The 21,810-nt window shown below is 33.8% G+C and overlaps 2 protein-coding genes and 1 long non-coding RNA gene across 4 annotated transcripts in view; 2 read left to right on the top strand and 1 right to left on the bottom strand.

The window, feature by feature from the left end:
- Positions 1 to 3,679: 3,679 nt before the first annotated feature.
- LOC149189706 (uncharacterized) lies at positions 3,680 to 6,649 on the top strand. Its single transcript, XR_016256426.1, has 2 exons — positions 3,680 to 4,022; positions 5,963 to 6,649. It is a non-coding gene; the product is annotated as an uncharacterized LOC149189706 (long non-coding RNA).
- On the bottom strand, positions 4,163 to 5,462 carry LOC149189707 (auxin-induced protein 22B-like). 2 transcript variants are annotated; one of them, XM_089413271.1, is made up of 3 exons: positions 4,960 to 5,462; positions 4,553 to 4,818; positions 4,163 to 4,416 (listed from the first exon to the last, which is right to left on the bottom strand). In XM_089413271.1, exons 1-3 carry the CDS (start codon positions 5,445 to 5,447, stop codon positions 4,178 to 4,180), a joined length of 993 nt encoding a protein of 330 aa, XP_089269397.1. In that variant the 5' UTR covers positions 5,448 to 5,462; the 3' UTR covers positions 4,163 to 4,177. The 2 variants fall into 2 exon arrangements, with proteins under 2 accessions (XP_089269397.1, XP_089269398.1); XM_089413272.1 differs by having other exon boundaries at positions 4,163 to 4,404.
- An 11,389-nt stretch (positions 6,650 to 18,038) lies between the features above and the next one.
- Positions 18,039 to 21,810, top strand: part of LOC149189705 (uncharacterized) — a 41,816-nt gene continuing 38,044 nt past the window's right edge. The window contains exon 1 of the mRNA XM_089413268.1: positions 18,039 to 18,390. Within this exon, the coding sequence (XP_089269394.1) occupies positions 18,234 to 18,390 (157 nt within the window). The 5' untranslated portion in view covers positions 18,039 to 18,233. The remainder of the gene's footprint in view (positions 18,391 to 21,810) is intronic.

Here is a 21,810-nt window from a genome sequence, read left to right as displayed (position 1 = left end):
ACACAAAACTAGTATTGTGCCTACACTTAGCTACATACACAACAAGTCAATAGATTTTTGGTGAATGTTGGAAAATAGATCTGATGATATGTTTTTGTTGGTGGTTCCATGTATGCAACACACCCTTGCATCATTCATCATCCCCCACAACGCCAAGTTGGCCTCACGCCCATGTATATAGATTCTCACACATATTCATACATTTTAACAAATCAATTTCTTTATAATTCAATTACATGATGACCTCTGGGGGCCTTTAGGGTGAGATGCATTTATGTTTTTGTATAAAATAATAGAACCACTGTTTATAGGGAACCCAAAATGGATGAGGAAACCCAATTTCCCTTAGTTTAGTAAACATGAATAGATGGGTATGCATAGTATGAAGAGTAGGAATCTCAAATAGTAGTAGGAATTCTTAGGGATATATTTGTTATGCACCTAAAAATTCTCTACGATGTACCAAGTTCTATGCTACTCCTCCATCAATCTAGAGTAGAATTCTTTTAAAATGCTATAAATTAGGTGCAATTGAAGTACCTAATATTTAAGTGAAATTACAAAATCTGGAAGAGATAGCCAAGTTGACATCTTTAAATGAACTCTTAGTGCCTATTTCTTCTTCCTCACTTATGCATCTGACAAAGATCTCTAACACAAATATTCAAACCATAGTGATCTCTCTAATAAAAACAAAGTAGTAACAAATCAATAACTCTGTGAAAATGGGAAGAAACTCATCTCAACGTTTCTCCAAGATGTTATAAACCACTACGCGCAACCGAAGGAAAATAGTAGATGATGCTTCCTTGTGGATTTTTTGTACGAGCAAAGAATGTTTTCTATAACAGAAATTAAATAGTGAAATAACAATGATCCTTTGATGATTGTCCACGTTTAAATTGATGAGGTCTTCATTTATTGAGAGGTCCCTCAAGTGATAGTCCAACTCTTAAAAAAAACCTAGATGAGCGAAATAATACGTTTTAGTAATAAAATCGTCATGATGCCGTTGGAGGCCATGCTAGTCCTACACAATATATTGAAATCATGTCAATTCAAGTGGGGAAGATGCTTATGGGATTGTGCTAGAATTTTCCAAATGGTTGCTAGTGGGTACAGGAGGGAGTTTGTTCCTCAATACACCAATAAAAATACGAAGTTATACCCATCGATTTTGTTTGAAGATTAGAGATAAATGCGTGTGACCAGTTCAAGTATGCTAATGTCGACGTCGTGTTGGAGGGTGTAGTGTTGCATGGGGATGAGAGTCAATGTAAGAGCCACATCAAACATCGTGGTTTCAAAGCCTAGTTTGAGGTATTCAGACCCCAGAAATGTGGTTTTGATGAGCTCCCAAATTCCCAAGAATGCTACTTCAATCACCCCTGCTTCATAACATTAATTTTGTACGATTAGTGTGACTCCAACTTTGAGATTTGGAGCCCTAGTGCGGCAGTGAAAAAATGTAAACTCTCATAATCTTAAAAATAAAAAGGTGTACAATGATTGTATGGTTCAAATATACAATACTCACATATCATATCATAGAAACATGGGTGTCTAGATAGTTGTCTCAATAATGTGAAGCTTTACGTGAAATAAAATTTTAGCACCTCTCATCTTCCTCAACCATGGAATGCTAGAAAATGTATGATGACTATATGATGCTGGAAAGGGGACCTAATATCAACATGAATTTTTAGATAGTTATCAAAGTAAAGTTTATATTTTCTAAGTGAAGTCTAGAGTTCTATTTGAAATAAAGAAAAAGGTATAAATGGTATGAATATATGAAAATACAAAAAATGAAATTTAACAATAATTTGTTCTAAATATTAATATAACAAATCGATTTATCACAATGCTATTGCATAATATAGTGGTACTTATCAATGATAAATCGATAATCTATGAGTAATACAATGATTGTGTGAAATAATACCGTAATTTATTTTTTTTAGTCCAAAATTTGTATTATTGACAAAAAAATATTAATTTAATTATGATTATTAGTATTAGGATAATGTTATCATTTATGAATATAAGTTCATTTATTGTAGTTATTTAAAAAAAATATGTTTTAAGGAGTGCATTTTACATTTGTTATTTATTTTAATTGTTTTTAGGGATTTGTCTTAATAGCCCAAGACAACAATTTCTTAGAAACCATCATTAAATTATTTGAAGGGACATAATTTTTATCAATACTAATAATTAATAAATTTATAATAACAAATAATAATTAATAATAATTATCCCTACTATCAATATAATAACTAAATTATGATAAATCTTTTCACAACATTATTTTATAAAAAAATTTAACTCCAAGATATTAGTAATAAATTGCATCAATTACATTTTATTTAAACCATTATAAAATTCTTTAATGTGAAAGTTTTTAAATATAAAAAATTTCCATTTCAATTATTTTTTTTAAATTCTTACTATATTTTATTACTAGGTATGGAACTAAATTATGATAAATCTTTTCACAACATTATTTTATAAAATAAAAATAACTCACCCAAAACCTTAATAATAAATTGCATAAATTACATTTTATGTAAATCATTATAAAACTTTTTAATGTGAAAGCTTTTAAATATAAAAAATTTCCATTTCAATTATTTTTCTAAATTCTTACTGTATTTTATTACTTGGTATAGAACTAAATTATAATAATTTTTTTACAACATTATTTCATAAAAAATTTAACTAACCCAAAACGTTAATAATAAATTACATAAGTTACATGCTGTAAACCATTATAAAACTTTTTAATGTGAAAGCTTTTAAATATAGAAAATTTCCATTCCAATTATTTTTAAAAATTTTACTATATTTTATTACTTGATTGGAACTAAATTATAATAAATCTTTTGACAACATTATTTTATAAAAAAATTAACTCGCCCAAAACATTAATAATAAATTACATAAATTACATTTTATGTAAACCATTATAAAACTTTTTAATGCTAAAGGTTTTAAATATAAAAAATTTCACTTTCAAATATTTTTTAAGATTCTTACTATATTTTATTATTTGGTATGGTACTTCAAAGTTATTATAAAATTGCTGGGTTAGATTTCCATTAATGTCTGTCTCAAGGCCATTGGCTGATAGTTATTTATGCAATTGCTGGTTGCCATTTGCAATGCTTCTTCTAGCCCGCCTTTTCACCAGGCTTTTCGTTTTCTATTTTAACCTGTGCCGTGAAAAACGAGTGGATTAATCCAATGGGAAATAAGGAATCTGAAGTTTTAAACAAATTTATTCCAAAGCAGCGACACTTCGTATCTCAGAGATGGTACGCCTGTCTGGCGTGCATGAAGGGAGCCATCGTCCACACTGTGTTTTACCGACGTTATCACCAATTTATAAAATCGAATGGCTGCAGTCCACGAGGCAGCTTGGGATAAAGTCTCCGCTGTCATAATTTCAAGTAAACAATTCTTTTGTACGAAAAGCTGGACATAAATAATGGCTGTTCCATCCAACCATCAGCAGCCACATCGCCCCCTGTTTGTCGAGTTCAGAGAAAATTAATTTCATAGTGTATCGGTAACCACATCGCTGCCCCTTTGTCGATTTCAGAGAAAAATAATTCCATGGGTAGGATTGATCGTATTTGCTCGACGATATGGTGTCTCGGCAAGGGCTAACCAGCCATATATTGTGCCATTAATGCCCTTGCCAGCTATGTATGGGCAGCACGTCAGGCAGGATGGCATAGGATGCATACATGACTCCGGCCGGCGACCTCCCGTTTCCGGTGACATACCCGGGACCCACCAACGAGGGCCCGCCCGCCCCGTCCCTCCGTTCCCGCTATCCACGTCAGCGCACGGGATCTATGTTCAAATGAAACTCTTCCCTCGCGCCCATTTCATTAAAATTGATTTTCGAACGCCGATGGCTCTGCAACCTGCTCTGCGCATCCGTTGCTAACAACCGCTGCATCCTGCTTCGCATGTCCTCTGCTACGTGCTCTACGACTGCTCTGCGATCACAGGTATTTCTCTGACTACATTTGACAAGTCTGCTATTTGTCTGCTGCGAAATCTGGCACATGAACTCTCTCAGAGAAAAGGAACATTGGGTTCATCTTCTTTCTTAGGGTTACTGTGAGATAAACTTGCTAGGGTTCCCCTCTTGATTCCAGCAGCATTAGGCAGTTGGATCACTGGGTCCTGTTTGCTTAGACGAAAAATTCTCACCTAGACGACGAGCATCTGAACTCTTCATTACTCGCAATCTCTTCACAGACTTCACAAACATGCTGAAAAAAATAAAAGCATTTTTCCATTCAGAAATCTGCCTGTAACGATGATAAAACAAGAGACTCGCCTGGTTATTATTATTTTCAGGTAAAGGATTTGCATCCGATGTTTGAGCTGCAAATAGAACTAGCGAAATATTCAGAATACTTCTATGTCTATTTCAAGCGAAAGATTCAGAAAACTTGTATGTTTATTTCAAGCGAAAGATTCAGAATACTTCTATCATAATTTCTGTGCAAGATTGAGAGATTAGGAAACAAACCATTTATGGCGACTCGGAACATTTCATCCAGAGCAGCAGTGAGCTTTTCGTAACTGTCATAGGCCTTCAAGTCAATTTTGCGGCCTATAGGCACGCCATCCACATTTACTTTGACGAACATGGTGTTGATTTTCTTTTCCCCTGGATCTGCTGCTGGAGGTGGAGGTGGAGGACGATTACAAGAGGGGGCCGCGGCTACTTTGGGTTGCGCAGCCAAATTCTTTCTGAAGCTCCAGATAGGAGGCCATCCTACCACCGGCGGTGCTCTGTAACAGCCAAAAAATTAAACGCACTCATGAAAAATGCATTCTACCCAAAATCTCAAAAGAAAAAACACAAAGAAATTGAAGGAAAGATAAATTAAAGACCAAAAATTTAAGAAAATAAAAACAATAAGTTGTACAGACCTGGAAGGGGTTACACTTTGGTTCGGAGCACGATCAGTCTCAGCTGGGGTTTGTATCTTTTCAGAGGCAGCAACAGGCGCCGGCGGTCTCTGGCTCTCCTGAGAAGCTTTAACTACAGATTGGGTATTTTGGGTGGATATAGCACCCTCCCCAAATCGATTGTTCGTTTTATCATCTGGAATCCCGCTGGGCGCTAAAGCCTTGGAATAGTGTTGCAAATTCTGCTTGCTTTTCTGCTCCCAAGTGAGCCAAGCGTTTGCAAGGCCATACTGCTGCGGAACAGCCCAAGGAAATATGAAATTCCTTGGCTGTAACTGATTCAACAACTTTGAGTCCGACTCTGGTAATCCAAACCCAAAATCACGCATCAAATTCACTCCCAGAGCATCAGAGAAACCTCGCTTTGCTCCTGAAGCAAACTTAGTAGAAAATCCATGACTCCTAATTCTTGTTGTGGCTGCCCTGGTTGAAGCTGTTGGTTCCAGCATGTGATAGTCGATGTTAATTTCAAGTATAAATGATAAATCAAACAGTAGTAAATGACATTTAATCAGGATTGTTCATGATGAGTGCAATCCTATGAGCAGATACTACCTGAAATTATTCAACAGCAGATCTCTTGGATCAGGAAGAATACCAGAGCTAACTGATGAGTTAAGGAGAATCCAAAACCATGGCTAACATCCAAAGTCAGGGAGACAAACACTCTTTAGACTGCATCACATTTCATGCAAAAATTAGTTAATCTACCGAAGGATAAACCAAACAAAATTAACCTGAAGAGCTGTCAAGCCAAATTGTGGTAGAGGACTCATCCTCTGACACTTGCTGATGCTGAGGATGTGCATCCTCTAAGTCTTATCACTGATATGGTATTTTCTGTTATGTTTCAAGGATGTGCATTCAGACTTGAGGTAGCATAACAATAATCAATTTCAATCAGGATATTTTGTCATGTTAAAGTATTCTAACATGAATCTATTTTGTTGTTGTCACTATGCAGTGCTTCTAAGCCCACGGAATGGTGGAAAAGTGGACACTATGCATTGAAGTATCATGCCGCCCCAATCCTGGTCCAGCATCTTTAAAAATTGTCCTTCACAATGGGGCAAAAAATCATGTGATTTATAGAATATGGGAAGTGCAGGGAAAGACAACCAATAACGAAGAATACTACATTACACTTGTTGCAGGTTTAAAAGAGGCAAAACACAATGGGGTGAATAACATAACAGTGCTGACAAACTCAGAATTAATCTGTAATCACATGGAAGGCATCTACAATGTTCGCGCAGACAATTTGAGGCCCCTCTACAGAGAGGCAAAAATCTGGAGTGCTCGATTTAATTCTTTTTCGATAAAACACGTTGCGGAGATCCATAAAATCTCTACTCATCTAATGGTTGGAGCAATCTCAAGTGTAGATGTAGGTGCCAGAGATGATTCAGGATCATCGTTCATTCCACTGGCAAACATTGATCAGCATCAATATAGGTCTCGACTATGTGTATACACCATGGTTGTCATTTTTATTGGGATTCTCATACCGTGGTTCTTTCAGTAAAGTACTCGTGGATGTACTTTTTTTTGGTTTTGTAATATCATTCACCTTGGATGTCCAATCATGTTATAACTGAATTCATGTGTCCAATTATGTACATTATATTTGAGGTGAACTAATTATTCTTAACCTACTGGTGATTCTAAAGGCCATCCACAAGTTGGCAAATGTGTGGATCATTGCTTTCAGTGCATATGAATATGTGAATGTTTGATTGGTTTTAATTATGTCCATTTAATATTTTTCAAACTTGACTAGACTACTATTGGACATGGAATTATAACTCCTCAGCTTAATAATATGTATGCACAATCTTCTTCAAGCATCATTCATGATTGCCTATTAATACTTGGAGGGTACCAAAGGCTCATAGTTACCTTGTTATCTACACCTGTTAATTCCATCCACATACTTGCAGCTGCTCCATAAAACAACACAACTATCTGCACAAGCAATCTGATTTCCTTCATTTGAAGCATTTTTGTTGAGTAGGGTTTGCAACACACAAGCAATTCTAGGTAATAAATCCTTTCTTTTCCTTGCTTTCCATACTATATGCACTCACCACATATTTATTTCCTTCAACTTGTTGCTTGACACGAAGTTGGAATCCTTAACACCTACATATAAACTTAGAATGCTGATCACTTGGAACATGTAAGTATTAATTCTCTTTTTGTTTCTTTAAGGACAACTGTTTTATAGCCAGGTTCAAGCATGTTTGCAAACCTCTGGTCGTCTGATGATAACCATTCTTCGACATTTGGGTGAGACAACCGTCACAACTGAACTTTAGTAACATTCATGTTAGACCTCTTATTTCTTGTAGGTTAATCAACCTCCATGCATAATTACGCTACACTCTCAGTGCATGGATGCTCACATTATCATGGAATAGCATTAATGATCCACAACTTCGTTAGAATAAATTTCTGCAAGAATACATTTCATACATAGAGCAGAGCAGACGACTTAAAGGAAAAAAAGGATGAAAATAGTCAACTGAGAGACCACGTTCCTCTTGAATAATGTGCCAACGACCAGGAATCAACCAGAAAGTAGTTATGGAAAAACCATCTGCCATCTCAATCCTTTCCCTGTACTCATGTTGAAAAGAGATTGGTTGTGATGAACTCGACTTAAAATGGATCTTTAACAGTTTTGGAAAGACCCTCTGTCATCTCAATCCTTTTCCTGTTACACATGTTGAAAAAAGATGGTAAAATTGTTTTGTGATGAACTAGACTTCCTCAAAATCGATCTTAACATTTGTCTTTCCATAGTGCATGCACTCTTCATCTAGTTTATTACCATTTATGAATCACATAAATTTGGATGTTGTTTACACATTTTTCCATCAGCAAGAATGAGAGTCAACTTTAAGGTCACGAGCTTTGAAAATTTGTTAATTAAACTCTGAAATTTGTTAATGGTTAGTTCTTTCTCTAGACCGGCTTTAGACTGAAAAAATAAGCACCTCTTAAAGAAAATTATTCCACCAGCTCCACTGAATTGAGGTTGTCCCTGAGCAGCATCATCAAAAAAAATTCCTAAGCCATTGATTTATCAATTAGTTGCACAACAATCTATCTTGGGTAAAATATCTGGGGGGTTTGTTATCTTTCAACTGTTTGAAAAAACTAAGATTGTTCAGTCCTTGCTATGTAGATTGGATTATTAGCCATTCATGCCACCAAAGGCTGAGAATGACAAAGAATGACATAATGGGGTTTGGGTTCTTTTTGAGGCTGAGCTGCTTTAGCTGGGCTTTAATTTTTAGCTTCCTCACTTCTTTTGCATCATCAATCAGAAGCTCTTGCAATAATATTATTGATGTGCTGGATGGCATTGCCCAAGTAGCTAGAAGTTTTCTCCTTAATTCTGTTGGTATTAATCTTGTTTAGTTACATGCTTTGATAGGTAAGTGATACGAACAAAACTATTTTTCTTCTGTATTTCAAGCTAAAGCAAACTTTTGTTTAAAAACATACAAATGTACACGGCCTGTTGTAGTGGAACATGTGTAAATCCAATAACGACAATAAAGGCATATGTTATGTGCACTGAACAATTTTAGCTAATATATGTAATTATCTCTATATAAACGATCTTCTACACATATCACAATCGGTAATTTAGTTGAAGTATACGCATTCCTATCACCATGAATACAAAAGCAAATTGCTATAATAAGCATGAACAAATAAATAACAGAGACATCAATATTGCAGAGGGAGATATTTCTTGAACTCTCTGTATCCAGTACTCATAATAACATGATGATTAATAATGCAAACTTGATTTGTACAAAGTTGTATATGCCAGATTAGAATGCAAACACTAAGCAAAATCAGAAACAGAGATACACCCATGAAATGAAAGTCTGAACTGGCTAACATGTAAAGTCATTTGCCCAGCAATAGGCTAATAGCTGTATTTTAATTGCAAAGTAGACTGATATCAAAAAAATAAATCTACATAAAACAAGATAAAGTAATCCATAATATGAAAATGAAGGGTTACATATAACAATTCTTAGCAGTAAAAAATCAAAAACCATGCCCTTGGTTATTTAATCTCAGGCTCAACAAAAGAACAATAATCAATGCCACTTTCCAAAGTAAATTTTGAAAACTAATCCGAGCATACACAGCAATATAATCAGAGCATTGCTGGTGGTGATCCTGGCATCTATAACAGATCAGTACTTGGAGAAACATTTACATTTCATATCTTTGATGATAAGTGGACCTCTACCACTCGGGAAGGGACAGTTTACTGCCCCTGTTGTAGTAATATATGCACTGCACAATTTTACCATACAAGTATAGTAAAGGGGCAATTATACATTATCTGGGTTGTCTGTGCTTTTGGTGGTTTTTATTCAAAATTAATTCCAATTAAGTTTATCCTGCAACAATATGAACATTATGATTCTGATTGGTGATAATAACTTACATTACTGTTAGTGTGAATTCTCTCGAGAATTTTTCCTTTTGCTTTTGGCTAGAATATCTTAACCAGGAGTCTCAGTCACCTGCCCTCACATTCTGATCTCTCACTTATCTTCAGGGGCAGGATAACAACCCAAATGACCTTTCTTATTCTTTTGCTCTCTCGTTAACTTAAAGTATTGTTTCACAAAATAAAACTTAATGCCTGCTGTTGAGTTTTTAATCTCTTCAATTGCATGCCTCTTTTATCATATCCTGCCAAACCAAATCAGTTACCATGAACCTTTTATGTCTTCAAAACATGCTTAAAAATTTATGTCTTCAAAACATGCTTAAAAATTTGGATTTGTTTTCTCTTCATGGGACGAGCTTGTTTTTTCTTGATGGGACGATCTAGTGGTTGACACAATGGGATATATTATCCCCTTTATCCAGTTTCAAAATTTCAAATCCTCTTTTCAGTGGTTGGCACAATGGGATGTTATCCTCTCCACCCGATTTCAAATCACACAGGGGCATCTTTAGCTCCTTGTGATAAGGCTCAAAGAGTAGGCTCCCCCACTGTCGTGGAGTCTCAAATCTTGCTAAATCAAAAATTCCTGGTATATTTGGCTATTGAATATACCCTTGGCATTATAATGGCAATCCCTAGATTTGATCTTAGGCCTCACCTAGAAATTGTACTCACTTTTGAAAAATCATCATTTCAATTAAATCTGTAAATTAAGTGATTATTAATTTGCAGAAACTGGCCACTCAATTGAGAGGAAAACCAGTGTTACCGAAAATTGACAACAGATTGGTGCTGTTCATGTCTACCATTGAAACTGATCTCTGATTTAATGTGTATACCGTCATCTCAAACTGATGTTCCATTCAACAGTTTTCTTTAATGGAGCACACCCTCTTGAAATCTCCTCCAATGTGCTTCCAACAATTTGTTTTGAGAAACTGACTGATGCTTCTTCCTTTTGTGTTCCATTCAGTTATTTTAATTAGATGGGATTTATATTCCCTCCATACAACGAGAAATATTAGTACCCAGGGAATAACCAAATGTCACATATAGTGAAAATTGAAATGATTCAAGAACAGGTGAGTTTTTCATCAACGTGAATCAGCCATTTACTGTGTGTCAGTTCAACTGAAATTCAGAACTTTAATCATGGTTCTTTTTGGATCTATGACAATTTTATATTCGACCATGTCCCAAGGGTTTTCAGGGTCTCTGGAAGAACCAATATGACATAAATGGTTAAACGAGCTGTGATAATCATGTCCATTGATGCACAACAATGGGAAGCCCGTTCACTTTGTATGCCTCTGAATGTTTCAAAGATCCCACTGTCCTCATTTCATATAGCATTGGGAAGCACAATTTCTTTGGTCATTCTGGAACCTTGCAAAAATTCTGTTACAGTGATTCAGACTTCCAATAGAATGTCAGAGTTGCCATAATACACTAGTTCTTATCACACCAATATGACACTGGTATCGTTAAGTTGTTTCCTGCAACATCATATGCAGAGATGCATAGACTTTCTAGTCAACCAAGAGATTAATGATGCCAATCATTTTACAGTGCTGGATTGTAGTTTATATTGCTGATGGTTGTGCCTACCAAGAGTTTCATAGCATGAGGGTACTGTCAAGGAAGCATTATCTTCCTCAATAATTACAAAATTACTTCCTTATCAACAATTCCAGAGTTTATTAGGTTTTGTAATATATTGTCTGCCTTGACAGCTTCAAATGCTATATTTTAGACATTTCTGTGCCTCTCAATCTCCACCTGAATTATGGTGTGCTATCAATCCACACTTCTTTTAAGGCCTGAAAATATGGATGGAAAAAGAGGTTTGATATAGATTTGACGACAATGCTGACAGAATAGACTAGAAACAGTGCAGTACTCCTAGAAACTTGCTTGGAGAATCACAGGTCATCAGCAGCCAAAGTTCAGGAACAAGTGGGAATTGTGTATAATTAATGAAAACAAGAAAAACTCAGAATTTGAAATAATTAAGAGTTCATGAATTTTTCCCTTAATAATATTAACAGAACTGTTTCAATGGTCGCAAAAATGCAGAGCTTTTGATATTACAAAGACCAAGTTGGTTTGTGCCTGCAAAGGAACCACAAGCATAGTTAAACATACAAATAGAAGGAAACCAGTTTCAATGCCCTAACTAGCCAACAAATTTCACCAACCACTAAGAAGTTCAAGTTATTCAAAACTGTCCCAAGAGATTCACACATAATTATGTTCCCTGTCAACCTTTTAAATGCTCAATAAATCAAAGCTGGAGGGCCAAATCAGGCTGTGAATCAACCAGCATTCCAGAAGACTGCCTAACTGGAGACCTTGGAGACTGTTTTTCTACATTCAAATCTGGTGGAATCGAATTTGAAAATTCAGATGTCTGTTGAGAAGGCTGTTTTGAAGGTAAAGACTTCCATAGTTGTTTTTGAGATTGGGATGTATCAGCTCCCATTGGTATCTGCCTGCAATTAAAAGGACTCTGCGTGGTTGAATTCGGCAATTCTAACATCGAGTTTACACCTCCCTGAGAAGTGGCATGAGATGACAGATTCTGAGGATGCATCCAGCTCAGCTGTGAACGCATATACAGAGGCATGTCCATGGGTGCCTGCTGTTGAATAAATTGAGGAACACTACTAGAAATGCCTGATAGTTTTGTATCACCATATGGTTCCCTGGCCACACAATTGGAATTACCATCCAACCTTCTATCAAAACCAGTGCTGCCAGAAGTTGTCGTCTAGACACTTGAAACAGGTTGCACATGTTCAGCTGGTTTGGCAGATGCCCATTGCATAAGTCGGTTACTTCTGGAGACAATCTCAAGCAATTTTGACTGGGATACATTTGAGGTAAATTTTGCACCTGCCAGATTGACTTCACTGGATTTAGCAATTGATGAAGCTGATTTCAACTCACTCTGTTTGACTCCTTGCAAAGGCGTTTGAAAATTTATATTGTTGGCTGACTGTGAACTCATAGATAGAGGAACATGTAACCCAGTAGATTGAGACAGAGATACTAGTCCTGTAGATTGAGAAACTGTTGCAACTGTAGATTGAGCCAAGGTCTGTTGATCCTTGATCTCCTCACGCAATAACAAAGCACCAGGAGGAGCTTCAGCTGTAACAAAAAAGAAAAAAACACGTTGTTATGCAATCGCATACCCACCATGGCCTTATATAACAAAACGAGCCAATTATATATATATACTCTTTGTCAGCTCAAAATTTATAACCATATTGTGTATGTAATTGTGGTTATCCATATATCAGTTTAAGTTGAAGTAACCATTTTTCCTTTTTCTGTTACTAGTCTCATAATTCAAGAATGCTTACACAGCCTTGTGAATGATCCGCATTAAGTAGCCAGAACTTATTATTATTAAAAAATGTTAATGGAAACCTCTAATTTATTGCAGTGTAATAGAAAAGAGCATACAGTTTGTATATAGAGATTTATAAGCATACTGATGCACTTTTACTGTTCAGCTTTTACTGTGTATGTAATTGTGGTTATCCATATATCAGTTTAACTTGAAGTTTGTTTTATCATATGCAATTACAAGAATATAAGAAGTTAACAATGAATATGGGAGTGAATCCAATTAACATAAAGGCTATCAATATTCTCCTTCAAAACACATAAACAAAAATGCAGTCCTTGAGGAAAAAGTTGAAAATCCTAGGAATTGAACATGTACAAACAACAAAACTTTTACAAGTAGAAAAAGAAAAGGCGCAACTGCTAGAAGAGTTTATACGAAGAAACAATGAAATTGAATATCTGCAAGAGAAGATTTAGCATTTAGAACTATCTCAGAAGGCTCATGTCTGTGTTGCTTCCACTTCAAATGCCATATATACTTAGGATCTTGTAGAACAAATGTCCAAAGCATTATCAGATCTTAGATTATTTGAAATAGAATTGAGGAAACATGGGCACTCTAGTAGAGGCAAAAGTACAATTTAATATCAAAGAAAGGCATCTCAATTCATAAAATGAAAGAAACAAAAAACTGATACATGAAAAATAAGTCTCTCAAGAAGAAATCAATAAATTGAAGGCCAAATTGAAAGAAACTTCTCCCTGTTGGAAGCAAAGTGGAAAGTTTTGGAAGAAATCATACAGGTGATGCACTCAGTTTTGAAATATATTTGCATTGTGGAAGAACAAAAATATCTACTAGGAAAGTCATATACAGTCATCAAAATAATTAATAATGAGTTGGAAAACAAAGTCCTAACAACAAAATAAATGATAAAATATTTAAATGATAAAACTCCAAATGAGCTTAGGGCACTAGATGAAGTTGACAAAACATATTTCATAGTAGAAGTAAAAAAGGTTATCAAGAAAAACTTCTTTACATCTGTAATTGCATATGATTTTCCCTTCAATATAGCTGTTTGTTTTATGATATTTCTGGAGTTCCTGTATTAAACTGTTTACTGAGATTGTAGCTTGTTTCCAGGGATTTTGATCATGTTGATTTCACGCTGCACTCCATTTTTTACGCCTACGGGTGGTTCTTCGTATTGGAGGAACCATGAATAGACTTTGAAGCTCTCAATCAGCAAAGCTTCAAATATTTCCTGTCAAATCAAGGGTACAGTTCCTCATGTCAAAGGATTAGTGCCATTGCAAAATTCTGCAAATCCTTTGATATCATCAGCAAGACTGCCTGCAAGATGAATAGTAGAGATGAAAAGTCACATCCTTGTCCTATATAAATATTTGTAAAGCTTATTTTCTGTTGGAAAGTCCAGTATCCTCAACTAAACTAACCATTTTAAATCATCTATAGTTTAGATGATCTCTTTTTATCTGTCATGATTTGTTGTTTATGGTTAATTCAATAACCAATATCTTTTTCCTCCTCCATTGCGGATGCAAGTATCATTAAGGGCTAATAGTAGTATTGTCAAAGAACTGAGCTATTACTGTCAAAGAACTGAATTCTAAATTTACAATGGCAGGTATGGGAAGTGAAGCTTTGGAAAATCTCTGCCTCGTTTTCCTCACAAATAGATCCTTCCAATTTGCCTGAGAAATCCCTTATGGCAGTTTCAAGGGTAACATTCTTATCTGGTATGCCGGTTCCAGAATCTGCACAAGGGGCTACTGATCATTCACATAAGTTTATGTGAAACCAAAATTTTATCTATTAAGTAGATGCTTATCCTCACTTTCAAGTTGACAATCCAGAATTTCGTTACAGGCAGATTTCTGAATGGAAAAATGCTTTTATTTTTTTCAGCATGTTTGTGGAGTCTGTGAAGAGATTGCGAGTAATGAAGAGTTCAGATGCTCGTTGTCTAGGTGAGAATTTTTCGTCTAAGCAAACAGGACCCAGTGATCCAACTGCCTAATGCTGCTGGAATCAAGAGGGGAACCCTAGCAAGTTTATCTCACAGTAACCCTAAGAAAGAAGATGAACCCAATGTTCCTTTTCTCTGAGAGAGTTCATGTGCCAGATTTCGCAGCAGACAAATAACAGACTTGTCAAATGTAGTCAGAGAAATACCTGTGATCGCAGAGCAGTCGTAGAGCACGTAGCAGAGGACATGCAAAGCAGGATGCAGCGGTTGTTAGCAGCGGATGCGCAGAGCAGGTTGCAGAGCCATCGGCGTTCGAAAATCAATTTTAATGAAATGGGCGCGAGGGAAGAGTTTCATTTGAACATAGATCCCGTGCGCTGACGTGGTTAGCGGGAACGGAGGGACGGGGTGGGCGGGCCCTCGTTGGTGGGTCCCGGGTATGTCACCGGAAACGGGAGGTCGCCGGCCGGAGTCATGTATGCATCCTATGCCATCCTGCCTGACGTGCTGCCCATACATAGCTGGCAAGGGCATTAATGGCACAATATATGGCTGGTTAGCCCTTGCCATGGTGTCTCGGTTGAGTAAGTCAATTATCAGAGAAGTTTTCTTTAGGATGTCGTATAAATTTCATTGATTCGATTAGATTTTTTTTTTTTTTAATTATTCTTTTTTCTCTTTTTTTTTTTTTCAAAAGGTGGAAAAACCTATCAAAACTCAGTTTGTCAAACCAACAGTGAGGACAGCCATCTCTCGCTGCTATCCGCGAATGTCAGTTGACACATCACTGTTATCAAGGAAAACCACGCCACCTGAAATAACCCGCTGGTGGTCCGTAAGGGAGCAGACTATCACTCCTGCCAGATGCCTCTGGGTCTTGGGCCGTTACCCTGTTTCCTTACGTCCGAGGAAGACGAGCTCTTAGCCAAGCAGAAGCAGTGTTAGGGCATACTCCAGGCCCTATTGATTCGATTAGATTACAATAGAATAGATTCAATTTATGTTTGCATTAATTATTATTTGTTTTCGAATTAGTAGACTGATTAAAGTTATGCTATAATTTTTTATAGGTTATGAAAGTTGTATCAAAAATCTAATATCAGGAAAGTTATTTTTTATTTTATTTTATTTTTTAAATTAATTTGTTATTTTATATAGTTTAATATCTTAATACAGTTATATAAATTAAATAGTTAATAAATATGACGAATCAAATAATATATGAACAGAAATATTTCATATTTAATCTTAATATTTCATATTATTAAGATTAAATAGAGTAATTAAATTAACTAAATTATAATTTTTAAATTGTTATTATTATTATTAATTATGAAAAGACTTAATATGTGACTTGGATATATATGGATTTAGAAAAACACATATCAAGATTTTTAGTTATGAGATTCAATTTTATTTTATTATTTAATAGCCTTTGCTACAATAAAATAACATGGCTTACTAATACTATATGCCTAAAAACACCATAACTCATATTCATTTTATACATGTTCCTGTAACATTTTTCTAATTAATCAATTTAATTAGAAAGAAGGAGAAATCCAATGAAACAACTTTTGGTAAATCCTTGTAGGATTTTGAAAATATTTGATTGGAAAATATACCCATAATGTAGAACAAACTACTCCTAACACTTTTGAAATAAATCTCAAACATTGATTTACATATACTACTAAAAGTATTCTATTATATTCTATTGGTGGTCAAATTCCTACTATCCACCTAATAGTTATTGATGAATAAATTAAAATTCTTTTTCTAGAATTTTAATTTAATAATTAATAACTATTAAGTGAATAGTAAGAATGTGACCTCCATAGAATATTCTTAATAGTATAAGCAAATTTAAGGGTTGAAGTATATTTTCAAAGTAGTTATGACTTTTTTCCTTTTAATTAAATTAGTTAAGTTAAAAAATGTTACGTGAGCAAGTGTCATATGAAATGCCTTCTATGTTTTGGTCATGTAGTATTGATAAACCATAATATTGTATATATCCACGGTAAAAAATCTTCTTATATATTCCTTCAAAATGTATATACATTTCACTTATATATTAATTATTTTTATGTTAAATATAATTATAATTTTAGTTAATTTTTATGAAATTTTTAATTTTAGCAACTTGAGTTCTATGATGAGAGAAATAGTTTGATACTTACTGTGCCTTGATGTTTATTTGTTAGTCATTTATTTTATATAGTTAACCTAATAACTATTAATAAATAAATTAAAATTATAAAACCTTTATTTTAAAATAAACACACTTAATAATATAATAAATTATTATTAAGTAATTATAATCAAATTTTGTTAATTCACAAATAAACAAGCTTATTAATATAATAAATTATTATTAATTAATTATTTGAAGGTTGTTAATTCATTATAAATAAAAAGAATAGTTTAATTTATAGACAAAATAGACATTTTCACTAGCAAAATAATTTCAAGAAAAAATGTAATTTAAAGCATTCCAATTCTACAAATTAAACAACTTCAATTCAAACTTTTAAAAATCTTTACCAAGATTAAAATTATCATAAAAAATATTATTTCAATAAAAAATATTATTTCATAATTAAATCAAGCACAAACAAAATCTTAATAAATAACCCTAATAATTTGAAAACAATTTCGAATATGAAAACTTACCGAAATCCAACTGGATGACATTCTTGAACTTTCCATATATATAATTGTAGTAACACTCGATACAGCAATTTTAGAACATTCTTGAACTAATGCTGGAGTTGCCTTGGACAAATAATTTCCCATTTTTATTTTATTTTATGACTTTTTGACCCCGCCAATATCTGGGACTCAAAATATATTTATGTACCGCTTAGACACGGCTCCCTGTCAGCACGGCCCCCTGTCTGAATATATATATCGATATAGATGCCCTATAGTGGTCCTGCAGACTTTACGTGGCAGCTCTGGAAGCGCCTCCGGCATAATGGAGGCGGCCTGACGTCGTGTAAAGGAGCTGAAAATGGTAATTTCACGCGTATGGATGTTATTGTTAGATTGCCTTTTTAACTATGCTTCAAAGAGGATCTTTTCATGTCCTTCACTCTGTCGTGCTGGCACGGAACGAGCCCGATTTTGATCCTCCGAATCATGAACATGTAAGGGTATCCTATGAAGATGGCTATAAATGGCGGACGACAAAATGATTCGACCCTCGGAAGCCAGATTAGATGAAGGGAACATTCATTATTCGCTGATTATAGAGACATGCCTAAATTCATCTGTCTCCAGATTGCGACTGTGCAGTCGACGGCAGGCATAAATGTCCGAGACAGGGGAGCCTATATGAAGCATTCACAATAGAAATACAGAAAGTTGGAATGGCTTAGTCCGCTCATTTAATGGCGAACAGATCTTTGTGGGGAGGTTCAGACTTTGATTATGAGAACGAAGCCGATACGAGGAAGGGTCCATGGACTGTGGAAGAGGACATGCAACTTATTGGTATTGTAAATTTGCACGGAGAAGGACGCTGGACCTTTCTCGCCAGAGCATCTGGTATGTAATATTTTTTTAGACCGTTGACAGTATTTCCTCCTGCAGTGGATGTTGCCGGCCAAGCATTTGCAAAAATCTGAAAATCAAATTTAAGGAGTTTTCACATCTTGAATATTACAGTATATGAAATTTTTTAAAACAAATTCTATAATCTGAAATTCAATACTACTTTAGTTTGATCTTGTTTGAAATGACAGTGAATATCAGACATTTATCATAGTATTATCAGAGAGTTCCTCTAGATAGATTTTACAAGAACTGTCAATTCCTGGTTCACTTACAACATTTAGTTACGTTATGGTTATAACCAAAATAAATGGGAGAAATGCTTGCCCAGAGAATACCTTACAGCTATATTAAAATCTTGAGATGTGGGCCTCTGAGGATCAATGGGTTGCAACTCTGGATATGTTACCATGCTTATGATGCCTAGAGGTAGTAGTGAATTTATTAAAAAAATGTTATTGGCTGCCATACGATTCAATTCTTATTATAGTGGGTTACAACTCTCCTTGTTATGATGCTTATGCTAACTGCAATCTAGGAAGTACTTCGTGATTTTATTAAAAATTGTCATCTAAGGTCTGTCATTAATTATATATATGGGAGAAAGATTGAATAAGAAATATATGGGAGTAGTACTCTAATATTATAAATGTTATGTTCAAAGAGAATTTAGGGAATTAGTTATCCTTCGTATAATAAGTATGATTGTTTCTTCATACTCTGATCCTTCCAGCATCACTACTTTGATCCGGTTGCATTTGAAGATAGTCATATTTATCTGGATTGTCGATTTGAAAAGTCTTTTAGAATCAAATCGGATTAAGTTTTCCGCCCCACTTTTGTACATCCAATTACTTACTGAATATTCCCAAACTCCATAATTGAATTAACCTCAGCACTCAAGGAAGGCCACAAGAAAAACCCGATGCTTCGGTTTAGTCTATCTCTATAACCCGATGCTTAGGGTTTGTCTATCTGTAAATTTATAACCGCATACTGAAAACATTGCCTTGATCTGTGTTGATACGTTAAAAAGGAAATGTTTTTCTTCAGAATTTTGAGCTACTTCAGAGCTCAATACTCCAGATAATGCAGCAAGGTAAGACATTGAAATCGTGCGATTCTTTTTTATTTTACCGACCTCTCATGCATTCTTCAATTGACAAGGCCTGATGCTTTTTATAACTGTTACCTGCTTAACTTCTGTCCATAGCTGTTCAGTATACGAGCATTTTATTGGCAGGTGGGATATTCTCCTCACCCCCTTGGCAAAGCAAGTGCATCACTGAACCCTCATAGGTCAGTATTCCGTGGTCAGGCATAAAGACGAATTTTTCCTTGGGGAATTATGAACTTTCAAACCAAGTTGAATCTCATTTAGATTCCCGGACATGAGTAGAAAACGTATCTATGTATTCGGTATCCTAGATGATGTGATGGATCAGGGCATGCTCCCAAGGAGTCTGCATCACCAGCATTGCACATTTCACAGAGCATTCCATTAATCTTAAATCTCGGTTTGTTTTTCACAGAGAATCCCATTAATCTTAAATCTCAGTTTGTGAGTTTGGTGGATATTTTATCGTTTCTTGCACCTTGAAGTAAGTGCATGGTTAATTAAAGGATTGAATTTTCTTCCATTATATTTTCTTTATACAATTATTAAATATTGTATAAAACATATTTATAGTTTTTTTATAAAGCGTCTTTTTAATAGTTGTTAAATTAAATATATATTTTATTTGTTTTTTTTTAACTTTCTAATTCAGTGCATATCTACTTTAAAGATTGAGTCTTATCACATTATTAAATTATATAGTAAATTCACAGAAAGAGATTCCCGTGTGATTTGGTGTATATTTTATTTGTTTTTTTTTACTTTTCCAAAGGGTATATGAGTTTATGGATTGAGTGTCATTAAATTATATTATCTTTATACAACTATAAAAATGATATTTATAAAAGGAATTTTTCATATGAATCTAGATAGGTAATGACATTTATAAAATGACAGGTCCATGTGAATAAGGATATGCAAATTTTCTTTGCTTTTCATTACAGCTTTCTTTTATTTATTCTATATATATTCATGGTTTTTTAAAATAATCATAATCAAAATTCATTAAATTAGATAATTATTTAATAAAAAGTATTTTCATATAATAAAGATAAATATTTTATTGTTTTCTTCTTATTATATTTTATTTCTATTATTAATATGGTTTTAAATTTTTCTATATTATTTATGTCTGAGCATAATTATACCTTATCATTTGTATTATAACTATTATTTTAGTTTGATTTTTTCTATATATTTATTTGTGAATCTTATCATTTGTATTATAACTTTTATTTTAGTTTGACTTTTTTTATATATTTATGTGTGAACCTTATTATTTGTATTATAACTATCATTTTAGTTTTATTTTTTCTATATATTTATTGTGATTTATTAATATAGTAGTTAATCTTTGGTTCCCTTCCAATTCTCTAAAGCTTGAGCATTGACTTATCTTTGTTGCTAGAGTTTGGTTGTTCCTAAGTTTGCCACACAGTTAACCATAGAGTAACATTGTTCTCTAAAGAGTTATTTGGAACTATTAACCAACAATTTGCTAATTTGGTAAGTATTTTATTGTTTCTTTGAGCATCTAACTAAGTTCATAACTCTCAGTTACCTCATTTAAGGGTTTCTTATTAAATTATATTGTTTTCATACAGTTAAAAAGAACATTTATAAAAATGCACTTATATATATATATATATATATATATTTTTTTTTTTTTTTTTTTCAGTTTTCTAAATAAATACATATTAATTCAGGTATTAAATCTCATTGAGTTATATTATTTTTATAAGATTATAAAATCAATTTTTATAAAAGACAAAATTCCATATGAATAGGGATAAACAATTATTGTTTTCTTTATACCTTTACATTTTTTATATCTATTTATAGATATTTAAGATGATTATAATCAAATTTCATTAAATTATATTATTTATATATAATTATGAAAAAGTTGTGGATGATCTGAATTACAATTTTCCATATGAAAACACTATTTATAAAAAGACATTTCTATGTGAATAGGGATAAGCAATTTTTCTTTGTTCCTTTAAGTATTTATGTATTCATTTATAGTTTTTAAATAGAGTGTAATCAATCCTAATTATTAGTATTATAATTTTCATTTTAACATGACTTTTTCTATTTTCTTAATATTTTTTTACTTATAATTGTGATTTACTATTAAAGGAGTTAGGTTTTGGTAGTTTAATATTGGTTTTATTACGAGATGAGTACTCTACCCCCAATGTTTATTCATGGACCATGTGAACATATTATTGTAATGAATATTACCAACATATAGATTTCACAAGCTTACATGTTAATCTTCATATCCTGAAGGA

This window comes from Pinus tabuliformis, chromosome 3_1, assembly GCF_031772625.1.
Source record: "Pinus tabuliformis cultivar Carrire ecotype Pingquan chromosome 3_1, CPIR1, whole genome shotgun sequence".
Taxonomy (NCBI): domain Eukaryota; kingdom Viridiplantae; phylum Streptophyta; class Pinopsida; order Pinales; family Pinaceae; genus Pinus; species Pinus tabuliformis.
Note: the sequence above shows the minus strand (reverse complement) of the source record. Positions and strands in the feature narration are given on the sequence as shown.